A 15,541-nucleotide genomic window follows, 5' to 3' on the forward strand; every position below is an offset into this window, starting at 1 on the left:
GTAGCTTCGTTTTGTAAGAGGGTACCTGACAAGTAATACTCTGACAGGACACATACATTAGTCTTACCATATCATGTTTGTGACATTCTTGTTGGCTTTCTGGCACATAGTTCATCTAAAGTATGTCCTCGATTACAAAACTGTTGGAAGTAGTTCCTTCATACAAATACAGAAGTGTCACTACTACCAAACATTATCACAGCACACTTTTCATACAGTAGTAAACATAGGTCATGGTATCCCTCAAACACTCAAAATATAACCAGACCAAAACACACCAAAAGCAAATGAGGGATTGAGATACCAGGTATCACTGCAACACTTTGCTTGAAGGAGGATAAATAAGGGCTTATATTTATAATGCCATATAGTCACCGCAAGAGGCCTGGTAAATGTCCATATAAAACTTGAATCCATATAACACACAGTAAGTCATCCCTGAAAATGGCATAAACGCCACCAGGATAAAAATCATTAGCAATTGCTAATGTCATGATAGTTGTTGTTAAATGTGTATGTAGATGGATGGAGAGCCTTATGTACGCCCCTTCAAGTACAGTGATGGCACTTTACAGCACTCCTATTATTTAATGGAGTCAACCAAATGTGAACATGTTGTGGGACCTCGGGATTGGCAAACCCTCTGTTATCCTGACTGGATTTGTTGAGTTATCTTTTTTCCCCCCATTCTGTATTGAAAACACTGTATGCTAATAATACCTTCCATTTCCATTTTCCTGTTACAGAGTTTAATTTCCTGTAGATGGAGTCTACAGTTAGAACAGACATAATGCAGACTTTTTCATTTCACTGACATCTAGGCCGGGATTCAATCTGAGGCGTATTGTGGAACTCATGACATTTCAAGGGAATTTCCAATTGAGCAGACATTTTCAGCAGCTACAGTCAATGCAGTCTCCTCGGGAACGTTGCCTTTAAAGATGGAATCCACAATGGGGGGAAACAGCGCCACTGTCCGCCCCACAGCTGTTGTTATTGTTTTTGTTTTGTTGACGAAGCAGAGGTGGGGAGCACTGGGGGAGCGTCGTGCATCAAGAAAAACAAATGCAGTACATATAGTATGCCACTGTTCTATCGTGTGTGCAGTGATGTCAGAGGGGAAAAAATGGTGTTGGTTGTTTGCAGTAACTTATTTGTTGTGGCAGTTTCACCATTAAGAATTTTAGCTTTAATGGGCGCATTGTCAACATCGCTCTAAAACGTGCCTCGGATTGAATCCCAGCCATAGCCTATGTTGGACATTTACTGATGTATAGTTGAAGTCGGAAGTTTACATACACCTTAGCCAAATACATTTTAACTCAGTTTTTCACAATTCCTGACATTTAATCCTAGTAAAAATTCCATGTCTTAGGTCAGTTAGGATCACCACTTTATTTTAAGAATGTGAAATGTCAGAATAATAGTAGAGAGAATGATTTATTTCAGCATTTATTTCTTTCATCACATTCCCAGTGGGTCAGAAGTTTACATACACTCAATTAGTATTTGGCAGCATTGCCTTTAAATTGTTTAACTTGGGTCAAACGTTTCGGGTAGCCCTCCACAAGCTTCCCACAATAAGTTGGGTGAATTTTGGCCTATTCCTCCTGACAGAGCTGATGTAACTGAGTCAGGTTTGTAGGCCTCCTTGCTCGCACATGCTTTTTCAGTTCTGCCCACAATCTTTTTATGGGATTGAGGTCAGGGCTTTGTGATGGCCACTCCAATACCTTGACTTTGTTGTCCTTAAGCCATTTTGCCACAACTTTGGAAGTATTCTTGGGGTCATTGTCCATTTGGAAAACCCAAGCTTTAACTTCCTGACTGATGTCTTGAGATGTTGCTTCAATATATCCACATAATTGTCCTTCCTCATGATGCCATTAATTTTGTGAAGTGCACCAGTCCCTCCTGCAGCAAAGCACCCCCACAACATGATGCTGCCACCACCGTGCTTCACGATTAGGATGGTGTTCTTCATCTTGCAAGCATCCCCCTTTTTCCGTCCAAACATAACGATGGTCTTTATGGCCAAACAGTTCTATTGCTGTTTCAACAGACCAGAGGACGTTTCTCCAAAAAGTACAATCTTTGTCCCCATGTGCAGTTACAAACCGTAGTCTGGCTTTTTTATGGCAGTTTTGGAGCAGTGGCTTCTTCCATGCTGAGCGGCCTTTAAGATTATGTTGATATAGGACTCGTTTTACTGTGGATATATATACTTTTGTACCTGTTTCCTCCAGCATCTGCACAAGGTCCATTGCTGTTGTTCTGAGATTGATTTGCACTTTTCGCACCTAAGTACGTTCATCTCAGGAAGGAGACAGAACGCATCTCCTTCCTGAGCGGTATGACGGCTGTGTGGTCCCATGGTGTTTATACTTGCATACTATTGTTTGTACAAATGAACGTGGTACCTTCAGGCATTTGAAATTGCTCCCAAGGATGAACCAGACTTGTGGAGGTCTACAATTTTTTTCTGAGGTCTTGGCTGATTTCTTTTGATTTTCCCATGATGTCAAGCAAAGAGGCACTGAGTTTGAAGGTAGGCCTTGAAATACATCCACAGGTACACCTTCAATTGACTCAAATTATGTCAATTAGCCTATCAGAAGCTTCTAAAGCCATTCTTTTCTGGAATTCTCCAAGCTGTTTAAAGGCACAGTCAACTTCGTCTATGTAAACTTCTGACCCACAGGAATTGTGATACAGTGAATTATAAGTGAAATAATCTGTCTGTAAACAAATGTTGGAAAAATATACATGCAAAATATACATGCAGAAAGTAGATGTCCTAACCGACTTGCCAAAACTATAGTTTGTTAACAATACATTTGTGGAGTGGTTGAAAAACAAGTTTTAATGACTCCAACCTAAGTGTATGTAAACTTCCCACTTCAACTGTAGCTAGCTACTGTGATATTTCATACTGCCTTAAGGTCTCTTCTACTTTGTATAATACTATAACTTTGTATCTATACAGTAGGTATTCTAGTGGTTTAATTTAATTTCATAATGAATGTCTTTATCATGCAAACATTATCTAAAATACTCGTTTCATTTAAAAAGGTAGCTCATTTGGCGTACTTAATAAGGTTCTAATGTGAATCTCTTAATATTTCCTACTGTAGATAGCCACAGTATAACAGCAGAAAGTGACTGTATCTCTAACGGTTGGAAGGGGACCTGACCTTGGATCATTTTAGAACAGCAACATGCTCAGAATTTGTACTTTCACAATTTTTATAAATACCCAACAGGCACATTCTATAGATCAGAGGTTCATAACCACTCCATTCATATACATCCAAATGTCTACACAGATCAACTTCAATAACAAGTAAACCATCATCATAATACAGTAACGTCAATTGTGTTCTTAAAACAAAAATGCTCTATTGCAAGCGTTCAAGGTAGGGTCTGCCAAGATGTCAGCCAAATGGCCCAATTATGGGTAAAAGAAAAAGCTAAATATCTTGAGAAAGCCTACTTATCCGAGAGAGTTTCAACAGCTCTTCTCCTCTGTTGTGTGATGATGAGGATGCGCCATTGCAGGAAGAAAAGTTCAACTTTGACCTTTCTGTGTTAGCTGTGGTGCCCCTTTCTCTACTCTGGCACATTTGGCGTCGTCGAGTTAGTTCCCCCAAACCAGCGCCGCGATTTACTGACCTTGCTGGTGCAGAGTAGTCTACTGTTCTCACATCTCCTGCAATCTGTGTATCCTCTGGCATTCCCATAACCATTCTCACTGTTACAGAAATGGGCCAAAGCACAGTTATGGACTTTGCTGGTTTAGCGAGTATATAAAACTAAGGGAAGGTTTTCCTGTTCATGAAAACCTGCTTTACTGCATGCACGTCAACAGTACTGGACCTACATCTAATGGATACATATACGTTTTTTTCTCTTGACAAACTACGTAGATATGTAAGCACACTCTAGATTGAATCAAGATCCGCATTATAGCGCAATTAAAATATAAAGGTAATTTACAATTGAGCCGACATACTGTTTGCAGCGTTTACAGATAATGTAGTCTCAGCGAATCTGAGAACATTGCCTTTAAATTTCAATTGTGCTTTAGCGTCGATTTTCTGCTGTCCAGATTTAATCTAGGCCTCAGTAGGCATTAGAGTTGGATCTGAGGTCTAGAATGGTGGGTGGAATTTACTTAGTAGGACTTCGGACCACATTGTAGTCCTATAGTCTGCCAGATTATCTCATACTAAGTACCCCTGTAATAAAAATGTCCTGCACTTCAAGTGTGGCATTGGTGTGGGATGTGACAGCAGTGAGACTCTACAGTGATATGATGGTATGAGCACATCAAAGAGACAACAGCTCCTAAGATTTGGATCCACTTGACATTCAGGCAAAAACCTTCCCATTAATTTCCTTAGAGGATACTATGCAGAGGCAAGCTGAGAACAGTTTGGTGGTCTAGACAGGATACAGCTTAAATCAAATTAATCTCGCCCACCAGCTGGCTCTCTCTCTGTCGAACCGTCTGTTTTCCGAGCATCTCAGAAAAGGACTTGACTGGAAGCCTATGGCAGGAGCGGAGAAACAACCACTTGTTTTAATTGGCTGATCTCTCAGTCCATCACCATCTAGTGCAACCCTTAGAACCTCCCCCTAAGTGTGCTGCATTCGGGGGCCAGTATTGTTTTTGTGTTCGTGTGTAACAAAGCTATGGCTAGCTGTTGGCATGAACGGCGATATGTTCCTACTACCTGGGAGTTGTTTCCATGGTGCACCATAACAAATACCTTTCCCCCTCGATTTGGAACCACATCTCATAGTCGTGTGATTTGTTCAGAATTTGAATTGATTTATCATGTCACTTTTAACTTTCTTCAAACTACAAATCTACCATTCCAGTGTTTTTCTTGCCATACTTTATTTACTTTGCCACCATGGCATTTTTTTGCCTTTACCTCCCTTATCTCACATCATTTGCTCACATTGTATATAGTCTTATTTTTTTCTACTGCATCATTGATTGTATGTTGTTTTACTCCATGTGTAACTCTGTGTTTTTGTATGTTGTCGAACTGCTTTGCTTTATCTTGGCCAGGTCGCAATTGTAAATGAGAACTTGTTCTCAACTTGCCTACCTGGTTAAACAAAGGTGAAATAAAAAAAATAAAAAAATTCACAGTCCCACACTGTTGCCAGGCTCTATGTTCCAGAAATTCGAGCCTGGGGACAAGTTTTATTATGTGCATTTTAGCTAACCCTAACCCTTTACCTAACCTTAGCCTAATTCTCCTAACCTGCTACATTAATTATCCTAACCTATCTAGTCAAAACCCAGTTGTTTGGCTTGAGTGTTGAGACCAGTGCAGACAGGTGTACTAGGTATAGACTGAAACTTTCCAGCAGTGAAACAAGGAATTCTGGCACTATTTTGTCATTATACCTGTTATTTCTTAGTAATAGACTGCCATCATTTATAACATTTCCATATGTTGCCATCCATGTCTGTATTTCACCTTATCTAAATATCAGACTGTTACCATGGTTACTCCATGGCTATCAGTCTGAAAGAAGTCGCTGTAAAAAAGACGCAATAGTCTCTACCAGAATGTTGAATAAAATTATATTTAAACGTACTTTACCGGTTGTCTTTTTGGCGGTTGGAAGTGGAGATAAAATGGCTACAGGAAAGTACTATTAGCCCAACTTTCTGGGGCGCCGGTAGGTATATGGCTATGTCGCCTTGTAATTCTGGTGAGTATTTGCAATCATGTGATGCATTTCACGTGAAGCACAATATGTAAACAATAGCCGAATGTAACCAAACGTTGTCGACCGAAGCACGTTTCCTCGTAATCAGCTGGAAGTGTTTGCCGTTCGGTCTGTGGTTAGGTTCAGACAAATTGTTTAAGTGTTTGTCTCGTGCAAATTGAGTCAGTATTGAAAATACAAACCGGAAATATACAGACCAGCGTACTGAAGGTCGGGTTGATAACGCCCCCCTATTGATATGTTCTATCAGATTACCTCCGACATAGGAAAAAAATCATTGGACAACAGGTAAAGTGAGTTGAAATGAAGTGTTCTCAACATTTTGACTTGTAATGTGACTGTTCGGGAATGCTGAGCCAACATGTTAGAGACGAGTATGTAAGTATTTCACTCTCAGATTCTAAGAGGCTATATTTCACCATATCACCGCCAGAGCAAAGGTTCATAAATAAAGGGTTGGATTTAAAGGAGTCCTGTTACTATGGTAGACAACAGGGAAGTATATGGGTTTGCCCGGTGGGCAAGAGTAGTAAGGGTGAGGGATGGAAACGTGTGTGTGTGTGTGTGGCTGTGTGTGTCGGAGCCCCACTAGCAGTGGTCAGGGTGGTACAGTAGTGTGGTAGTCTCAGGTAGCTCAGGCACCAACAGGTCTGCTCCTGAGGGGGGCGGTCATGTCCCAGGAATCAGGACTATAGGAGAGAGGAGACAGTTCATTGTTTAAAGCAGGGATGGGCAACTTTGATGGGGATGGGGCCACACAAAATCTGAACTCATCATGAGGGGCCGCAGTTGCCTCCCCAGGCTCTAATTCTACCTTGATTACTACAAGCCTAGATAGCTGGCTGCTAGACTAACTTACCAATCTAAAACATGTAAGCTGACATGGGCTAATTGAGTGACGGTCAGTGACTGACATAACAAGATGAAAACTGTTGATGCACAACAACCACATTTCGAAATTGCACCTTGTGTATTCTATTATTCTACCTTGCAACAGTAAGTTGAGACCCCGACTGATTTCCCTCCCCCCCGCGAAATGATCCGAGGGCCTTCAAATGGGGGGGGGGGCCGCCAGTTGCCCATCCCTGGTTTAAACTATGACACCAGATGAAAGGAACTACTAACCTTTCATGCAGAGAGGTTATGGACATTCGATTCACAATAGAAACCTGTCATTGTTTAATGTTTTGAAGACTCCTGTACCTAAGATGTCCCATGTGGATCCTCAGTGGACGATTCTGTTTCCTTGACAACTACTGCCTTGGTGACCAACATGTCCGGATGCTGTTGCTTGGCTTCCTGTATCGCAATAGCGAGGGCCTGTGAAGGAACAAATGATATGACATTCCTTTCAACTGCTTACTATGTAGAATCAATAGTCTGGTGTATGTCAAGTAACGAATACTCTATGAGCACTTTTAAGACTACACATCCCCTGCTGTATCTATGGCTTATAGGTTACTGCGTTACAGAGGTCATGTTGTCCTTAAGCTGCAGTCTGCTCACCTGCTCCTGGTCAACATCATCATCTCCTGTTATTATGATCCTCTTCTCAATTCTGGTCTCTGAATAGCCCCCTTTCACCGTCTGGAACACACAACACATTTTTTTGGAACATTTGCCAAACTGAACACACCTTTGCTGTTGCTTATATCTCTACAGCTAGAGACAAGGTGTGTGCAATTTGGCAAACATTATAAGATCAATGGAAACCAATAATACTGAAGGTACTGAATATGTCGGACCATTTGACAATTGTTGATACCTTGGTGACATGCGTGGTTGCAGAGGTAACATTCTCAGTAACAAGTATTGGAGATCCAGAGGCCTCTCTTCCCAAAGTACACATGTGCACCTGTCAGGACACATGGGGAAAAAAGCGTTAATGACATCATGATCATACATGAACACCAGACATCAGTTCAAATACATGTGAATTTGAGAATCTGGTATTTCAAATATTTGTTATTTTATTTGAGTATTTGAATGGTTGTTTGTAAAAAATAAATTATACAAATAATAGTCTGCCAAATTGTGTTTGACAGGATTTTGAAATACTTACATGTATTTCAAATACTATTTTCAAATACCTGGGTTAAACTGATGGGAGTGTATTTAAATCGTTGTAATTGAGTTTTTCAAATACTTTCCTAGTGTAGTTCCAAATAAATTCAAATATTCATTCCACTACTTGTCTTTTGAAATAAAAGATAGCTTAATACTTACATTGAATGAATGTGAAAGTAATTGAGATATTTGAAACCCAGGTCTGATGGACACACATGCAGAAACGCCTATACATGATATACATTAAATACATACAGTGCATTCGGAAAGTATTCAGACCCCTTAAGTTTTTCCACATTTTGTTATGTTACAACCTTATTCTAAAATGGATTAAAGACAAAATGTTCCTCATCATTCTACACACAATATCCCATAATGACTTTTGGTTTTTAATATAATGGTTTTTAGAAAAGTTGGCAAAAACAGAAATACCTTATTTACATAAGTATTCAGACCCTTTGCTATGAGACTCAAAATTGAGCTCAGGTGCATCCTGTTTCCATTGATCATCCTTGAGATGTTTCTACAACTTGATTGTCCAATCTATTGGTAAATTCAATAGATTAGACATGATTTGGAAAGGCACACACCTGTCTATATAAGGTCCCACAGTTGACAGTGCATGTCAGAGCAAAAACCAAGCCATGAGGTCAAACGAATTGTCTGTAGAGCTCTGAGACAGGATTGTGTTGATGCACATATCTGGCGAAGGGTACCAAAAAATGTCTGCAGCACTGAAGGTCCCCAAGAACACAGTGGCCTCCTTCATTCTTAAATGGAAGACGTTTGGACCACCAAGACTCTTCCTAGAGCTGGCCGCCCAGCCAAACTGAGCAGTCGGGGGAGAAGGGCCTTGGTCAGGGAGGTGACCAAGAACCCGATGGTCACTCTGATAGAGCTCCTCTGTGGAAATGTGAGAACCTTCCAGAAAGACAACCATCTCTGCAGCACTACCAATCAGGCCTTTATAGTAGAGTGGACAGATGGAAGCCACTCCTCAGTTAAAGGCACATGACAGCCCATTCGAAGTTTGCCAGAAGGCACCTAAAGGACTCTCACACCATGAGAAACAAGATTCTCTGGTCTGATTAAACCAAGATTGAACTTTTTGGACTGAATGCCAAGCATCATGTCTGGAGGAAACCTGGCACCATCCCTACGGTGAAGCATGGTGGTGGCAGCATCATTCTGTGGGGATGTTTTTCAGCGGCAGGGACTGGGAGACTAGTCAGGATCAAGGGAAAGATGAACGGAGCAAAGTACAGAGAGATCCTAGATGAAAATCTGCTCCAGAGTTCTCAGTACCTTAGACTGGGGCGAAGGTTCACCTTCCAACAGGACGGCGACCTTAAGCTCACAGCCAAGACAATACTGGAGTGGATTCGGGACAAGTCTCTGAATGTCCTTGAGTGGCCCAGCCAGAGCCCGGACTTGAACCCCATCAATCTTCTCTGGAGAGACCTGAAAATAGCTGTGCAGCGATGCTCCCCATCCAACCTGACAGAGCTTGAGAGAATCTGCGGAGAAGAATGGGAGAAACTCCCCAAATACAGGTGTGCCAAGCTTGTAGCGTCATACACAGGAAGACTCAAGGCTGTAATCGCTGCCAAAGGTGCTTCAACAAAGTACTGAGTAAAGGGTCTGAATACTTACGTAAATGTGATATTTCATTTTAATTTTATACATCTGCAAAAATGTATAAAAATCTGTTTTTGCTTTGTTATTATGAGGGATTGTGTGTAGATTGATGGGGGGGGGGGGAACAATTTAATCAATTTCAGAATAAGGCTGTAATGTAACAAAATGTGAAAAAAGTCAAGGGGTCTGAATACTTTCCGAATGCCCCGTACATTCATATTAAACAGAACAATGCAAACATACTTATACACAGATACACAGTCAGGCATACACATTCAAATGATTTGATTCACTCTAACACATCTAATTCTAACAATCTCATTCAAACACAGAGGGAGAAGTAGGTTTACAATCTGTGTGCTGGAGTTAAAATTGGACAGGTCAGGTAATAATGTACTCACTGGGGAAACACCTTCTGTTGTTGAATAAGAAGTCTCGCCTATACTGCTTACAGTCACACCATGATCCTGAAAGAGACAGGAAACCCGATGTGATGCCCACTCATGGTTTGAATGTCAGACTTTCAAATATGTCAGACAGACCATTTTACGATCAGTCGAGATATAATGCATTATACTCTCTGTCCATTAAAATAACATCAAATTGATCAGAAATACAGTGTAGACATCGTTAATGTTGTAAATGACTATTGTAGCTGGAAACAGCTGATTTTTAATGGAATATCTACATAGGCGTACAGAGGCCCGTTATCAGCAACCATCACTCCTGTGTTCCAATGGCACGTTATCTTAGCTAATCCAAGTTTATCATTTTAAATGGCTAGTTGATCATTAGAAAACCCTTTTGCAATTATGTTAGCACAGCTGAAAACTGTTGTTCTGGTTAAAGAAGCAATAAAACTGGCCTTCTTTAGACTAGTAGAAATGTTGTTAACTTTGAAATTACTTTAAAAAAAAACATAAAACCTTTATAGAGAAGACTAATGGCATATTAACATGCATTTTCTACAATTAAGTCAGATACTGTAAATGGCTGATGTGTTTTTATCACATGAAAGCAACATTTGCATTTGTCTGTAGCCTACAGAAGTTTGTCGTTTGCAATTATAATGTCCAGGTTTGATATTGCCCATTTGGTTGACTGGTTAGTCCATAAATCTGAGGTCTGTATATTTGAGGTTCTACTGTAGCATCTATTTAACTTTTCTATCTTCATACCTAACGAGCAATGGTCTCTACCTGATCAACTATACCAGATCTCCATCGAAAATGCTTGTCTACCTGATCTGTAAACTCCACGATGGTTGTGGTGACCTCTGACCCATTAGGCTGTGTCTCGACCTTGACATCGGTCTTCCTCAGTGCATGGCTTGCGACAACGCAACTAGCCTCTCTGCTCAGAGCTGTCATGGGGGACACGTAAGTGGTCTCTCTCACTGTCTGGTCTCTGTCGACCTTGACCTCAGTCTTCCTCAGTGCATGGGAGGCGACGACATCACTAGCCTCTCTGCTCAGTGCTGTCATGGGCGACACATAAGTGGTCTCTTTCTGTGACTGGTCTCGGTCGATCTTGACCTCAGTCTTCCTCAGTGCATGGGAGGCGACGACGTCACTAGCCTCTCTGCTCAGCGCTGTCATGGGGGACACGTAGGTCGTCTCTTTCTGTGACTGGTCTCTGTCGACCTTGACCTTGACCTCAGTCTTCCTTAGTGCATGGGAGGCGACGACGTCACTAGCCTCTCTGCTCAGCGCCGTCATGGGGGATGAGTAAGTGGTCTCTTTCTGTGACTGGTCTCTGTCGATGGGCACTGACCTCTTTGGTTTTCTGGGCACAACAGGCTTTGGGGAAAAATACAGAATAATAACTTCCATTGCTAGAATTTTATTTGAGATTCAGCACTCATTACAACCTGTATGTAAAATATTTTAGAGAAAGTGTCTTGACATTTACTGAAGGCATATGGGCCAGCGCTATCCCATCACTTTGTCATATGAAAGATCAGTGAAATCCAGCATAAACTTCAAGAAGACATTAATGAGCTGTAATGGTACTCACATTGCGTTGCCAATGTTAAACTTAGTCAATTACTGTTAATGATGTAGCGATTTGTCTACTAAGGCTTACTTCAGCTGTTTTGACCTCTAGACTCGTTACTTATTCTAAGAATAAAAGATGATCCTATAACTGTAAACCTTTAGTGAACTATCACTTCAAAGACCTACCTGGACCCAAACTGTCCATTTGCTTGTGTACTTTACCTCGTGATGTCGCACCTCTTCGGTGTGTAGCTGCTTGGTAGGAGGGCTGCTGCTAGCCCCGGTGAGAGGAGCCGAGACGAGAGGTGGCGGGGTTCCCTGCAGGTCGATGCTCAGGCTGAGGCCCACGTCAGGTGACATGGGCCTCTCGCCCAGCTCCATCATGCCCCTGGAGAACTCCTCCATGCCCGTATGGAGGTCCATGAGGACAGTGAAGTCCACCTCGGCCTCCAGGCTGGACGTAGAGCTGACAGTGATGCTGGAGCACTTGCGCTCAATGCCCAGGTGGGTTTCCTTCAGGTACAGGGTCTCGTGGTCTTGGTCGTCCTCTGACACTGAGCCCAACCGCCGCTCCCACGGCTCCCTCTGCAGGTTAGATTGGAGAAGACGGACAAGAGAACGAAAAAAACATTGTTGGCTCAATACAAGGGACTTGATAGAAAGCTTTTTTCACCTGTGCAAAAAAATATATACTTAAAAGGTAAAACAGAAATATAAAATAATTATTCAAACATGAGACTTTGAGGTAAAATGAACAGGCTCATATTTTAACTTTGAAGAAGTTGAACATGCTAAAGAGTTTTTCGCACATTGAATAAAACAGTGACTCACCATGGCTTCGTCAAAAGGCTCCTCATGAATGGCAGGTGTAGGAGGGGTCTCCTGTAGAAGGAAAATTAGGTTTGAATGATTGCAAAGCCAATTTTATTTAACCTAAAGAAACTGTAAAGAACTGCCATGAACTGTACACACATGAATATTTGCATCATACTTCTGACTGTCATAGAACAAGAAAATTCCCAGAGAGAATTCAAGGGTCTGCATTGTCAATGAATGCAGTGACATCACCTTGGGGTTTACTCTTTACTTCAGTACAACGCTGGCTAAAAATATTTCCAAACAATGGAGTGATGGTGAAACCAACTGTATGACAAGTTATGAGCAACATATGTTGACGTCACCACACATAATAGCTGTTTCCACCATCCTTTTGTTGAAGACATTGTTCTAGCCAGTGGTTCCAAGATATTTTGCACATGCCAAGGCTGAGTAGGCTTCATAATGTCATGCTTATTCCATTGAAAGTAGACCTATGCTAACTGTAAGCTTACAGTTCATATATGAATAGTAAGCCTACATTTGTTCTAGCTCTAATAACTTGAGGTAATTGTTCACATAAGTTTCACACATGCACATAGGATGTGTTTAAAGTCAACATTATCACAAAATCATATTACTGTAAGTGCGATGGTAATGCCATGCACTGTTGAGGTTAGATAACAATACCTTCCAGGAATCAGGTATTTGTATACTTAAGTCCAGTGTACAAGTACCTCAGCCCTGAACAATGTGGCTGGCAGCGCTGCAGCCAAGAATTAGTGCATAACATCTCATAATAAATGTCGTATTGGCTATATATTGGCTATTGCTGCAGAGATGCCAACGCTGAACATTTTGGCCAAATCGCACTGTTTGCAAACAAGAACATTATCAAACATTAGTGGCTTCAAAGGAAGGGGATGGTGCGAAAGCCTTTGACTCCTTGCAACAGCAACTACCTTTAGTCAGGGAGGTAAGAGGATGATGTTGGAAGGAGAGACTAGGTGTTAACGTGGTGACGAACAGACGCCAGAAGCTTAAGCAATGGAAACATTGCTTAAAGGCCCACCGGTTTCTAAAATGGACAAGCAGATGTTAAGCTTTGCAGAGGGAAACGAGAGCCAGGAGCTCCCGGGCCATGAACTTGTTAAGTCTCAAAATGCCATTGGCCAATGATTAGATGTGAAGGGCCACAGGCTTTGACCTACTTTTTCATATACAGCCGCATGAGTTCTACATGTGTATATTCAAGTGGATAAAAACAAGGCTGTGATCGACTTAAGCACATGCAATGCTTTAGTTTCCAGTGATAGACAGGCAGGTTAGGCAGACGACGTTACCGCTTGTTTCCTCTTGGTTGCTTCCTGGCTAGAGTTCCTGTAATGGCCGTTGCTAGAGTCGTTGGTGACATTCTGCCTGTTGCGAACTCTTGTCTCCCTGGACCACTGTGTTTTCAGAGGAAGGGTTGAAGGGGGAACTGCATGGGAGGCCAAAGCCTTTGAGCCAAAGGAAAAGGTGTCTGTAAAATCTGGGTAAGCCTCGGGATGTCCTTCATGGATTAGTCTTCCACCGTCAGTCCAGAAAGTCGATCCAATAATGTTCCTCTGATCCTTGTGTTCACCTGTCCCTTGTAGCTCATTCTCTGGTAGCCGATGCTTTGTGACCTCTGTGTGCTGGTTGGTGGTTGTCATCCCTTGCTTGCTGTCATTTGCGTCAGGACATGCTGGAGGCAAACCTATTCTCTTCCTGGTTTCAGAGGGTTCCTCTGTTGATTGCATCATCCGAGTGTCATCTGCTCTTCCGGCCATGCCTCCTTCAGCTTGAGTTTGCGTTTGAGGTTTGATGACATCTTTGTTCCCCCCTTTATTCAAAGACTTCTTTGATCTCTGTGGCTTGAGAGGAACTATTCGGGTGACTTTGGAGTGTGATGCACTCCCAGTTTTGTTGGAATAGTTTCCTCTCTCGGGCTTTGGTTCTTTTGTTTCCAGAGCTTCAGGTTCTCTCATCTCCCTCTTTCTTTCAGACTCACTTCCACCTTGGTTGCTGTTATTTACAGATTCCATAGCGACCTGGCCATTGCTATTGTTTTTTCTCTCTGGGAACGATTCATACTGATACAGACTCTGCTTCAATTGTTTGCTTTTCATTTCAATCCTCTCTTTGGAATAGAGATTAACCGCTGGAGGTGAATCAAATCCATTCTCTTCAACACTGTTCCTTGAGAAAAAGGTGTCATATGAATACGTATTACTTCCAAAGATTGCATCATCCATGGAGTGCATATCCTTATGTCCAGTTGCAGTCAAATCTGTTTCTTGTCTTTGGGATCTCGATCCAGTGCCACCTACTTTAGTTTTTCCAGATTCCTGAGGTGAAGTTATAGGCTTCATCTCTGTTGTTTTTCCAACTTGCACATCCTCAGACACCATACCAATACATGTGTCCTTGGGATCAAAAGCTAAGTGCAGTGTATAGGGAGAGGACTGATTCTGTTCTTCTTTTGAGCTTCCGCGAGCACCATCTTGCTTTTCACTCAATATGGAATCCACAGAGGCCTATATATTGGTAAAAACACAGATTCATTAAGCTGCATGAACTATTCTGATGCATTACTATTGAGTTTGTTACACCATATCACCCCATGGACTTAAGGTAGTATGTCATTTGAAAGGACTGGATGCGTGAAAGCTATATATGGTGGAAGACTATTTTTATACAAGTTGGAGTTTTCGCAAATATTGTTACACCTGTTTCGGGTTGCTCTTTTATCAGCATTTTGCAAAGGAAGCCAACTACTTGTAGTCATGGGCAGGGGGACAAACAGAGTATGAGGGTGCCTGTCCTTCCAATTAAGTGGTAAGTGAAACCCTCTCAGCAAACATGCCAACATTGGCATGATGTGGGCCCAATGCAGCCTAAAATTTTGGCTCAATATAGCCTGCCCACATTTGGGCAAAGCACATTTACTTGTCGGCTCCAGGTTGCCTCTAACACTGTACCCAAACCGGCCACGCTCGTGCGCCATCGTGTGCAAATTGACTTTGTCCCCCCACACCAAACATGATATTCACACACAGGTTAAAATATCAAAACAAACTCTTTAACCAATTATATTAATTTGGGGACTGGTCGAAAAACATTAAACATTTATGGCAATTTAGCTAGCTAGCTTGCAGTTGCTAGCTAATTTGTCCTATTTAGCTAGCTTGCTGTTGCTAGCTAATTTGTCCTGGTATATAAACGTTGAGTTGTTATATATATTTTTT

General features: G+C 41.7%; 1 protein-coding gene across 5 annotated transcripts in view; it reads right to left on the reverse strand.

The window, feature by feature from the left end:
* Positions 1 to 5,088: 5,088 nt before the first annotated feature.
* LOC115165932 (protein 4.1) overlaps positions 5,089 to 15,541 on the reverse strand; it is a 97,193-nt gene continuing 86,740 nt past the window's right edge. For all 5 annotated transcript variants that reach the window (XM_029719459.1, XM_029719456.1, XM_029719455.1 and 2 more), the window contains 8 exons: positions 12,288 to 12,338; positions 11,679 to 12,041; positions 10,701 to 11,258; positions 9,861 to 9,926; positions 7,520 to 7,609; positions 7,261 to 7,341; positions 6,958 to 7,074; positions 5,089 to 6,443 (listed from right to left, as the gene is read on the reverse strand). In XM_029719459.1, the coding sequence (XP_029575319.1) occupies positions 6,958 to 7,074; positions 7,261 to 7,341; positions 7,520 to 7,609; positions 9,861 to 9,926; positions 10,701 to 11,258; positions 11,679 to 12,041; positions 12,288 to 12,338 (1,326 nt within the window). In that variant the 3' untranslated portion in view covers positions 5,089 to 6,443. The remainder of the gene's footprint in view (positions 6,444 to 6,957; positions 7,075 to 7,260; positions 7,342 to 7,519; positions 7,610 to 9,860; positions 9,927 to 10,700; positions 11,259 to 11,678; positions 12,042 to 12,287; positions 12,339 to 15,541) is intronic.

This window comes from Salmo trutta, chromosome 28, assembly GCF_901001165.1.
Source record: "Salmo trutta chromosome 28, fSalTru1.1, whole genome shotgun sequence".
Lineage (NCBI taxonomy): Eukaryota > Metazoa > Chordata > Actinopteri > Salmoniformes > Salmonidae > Salmo > Salmo trutta.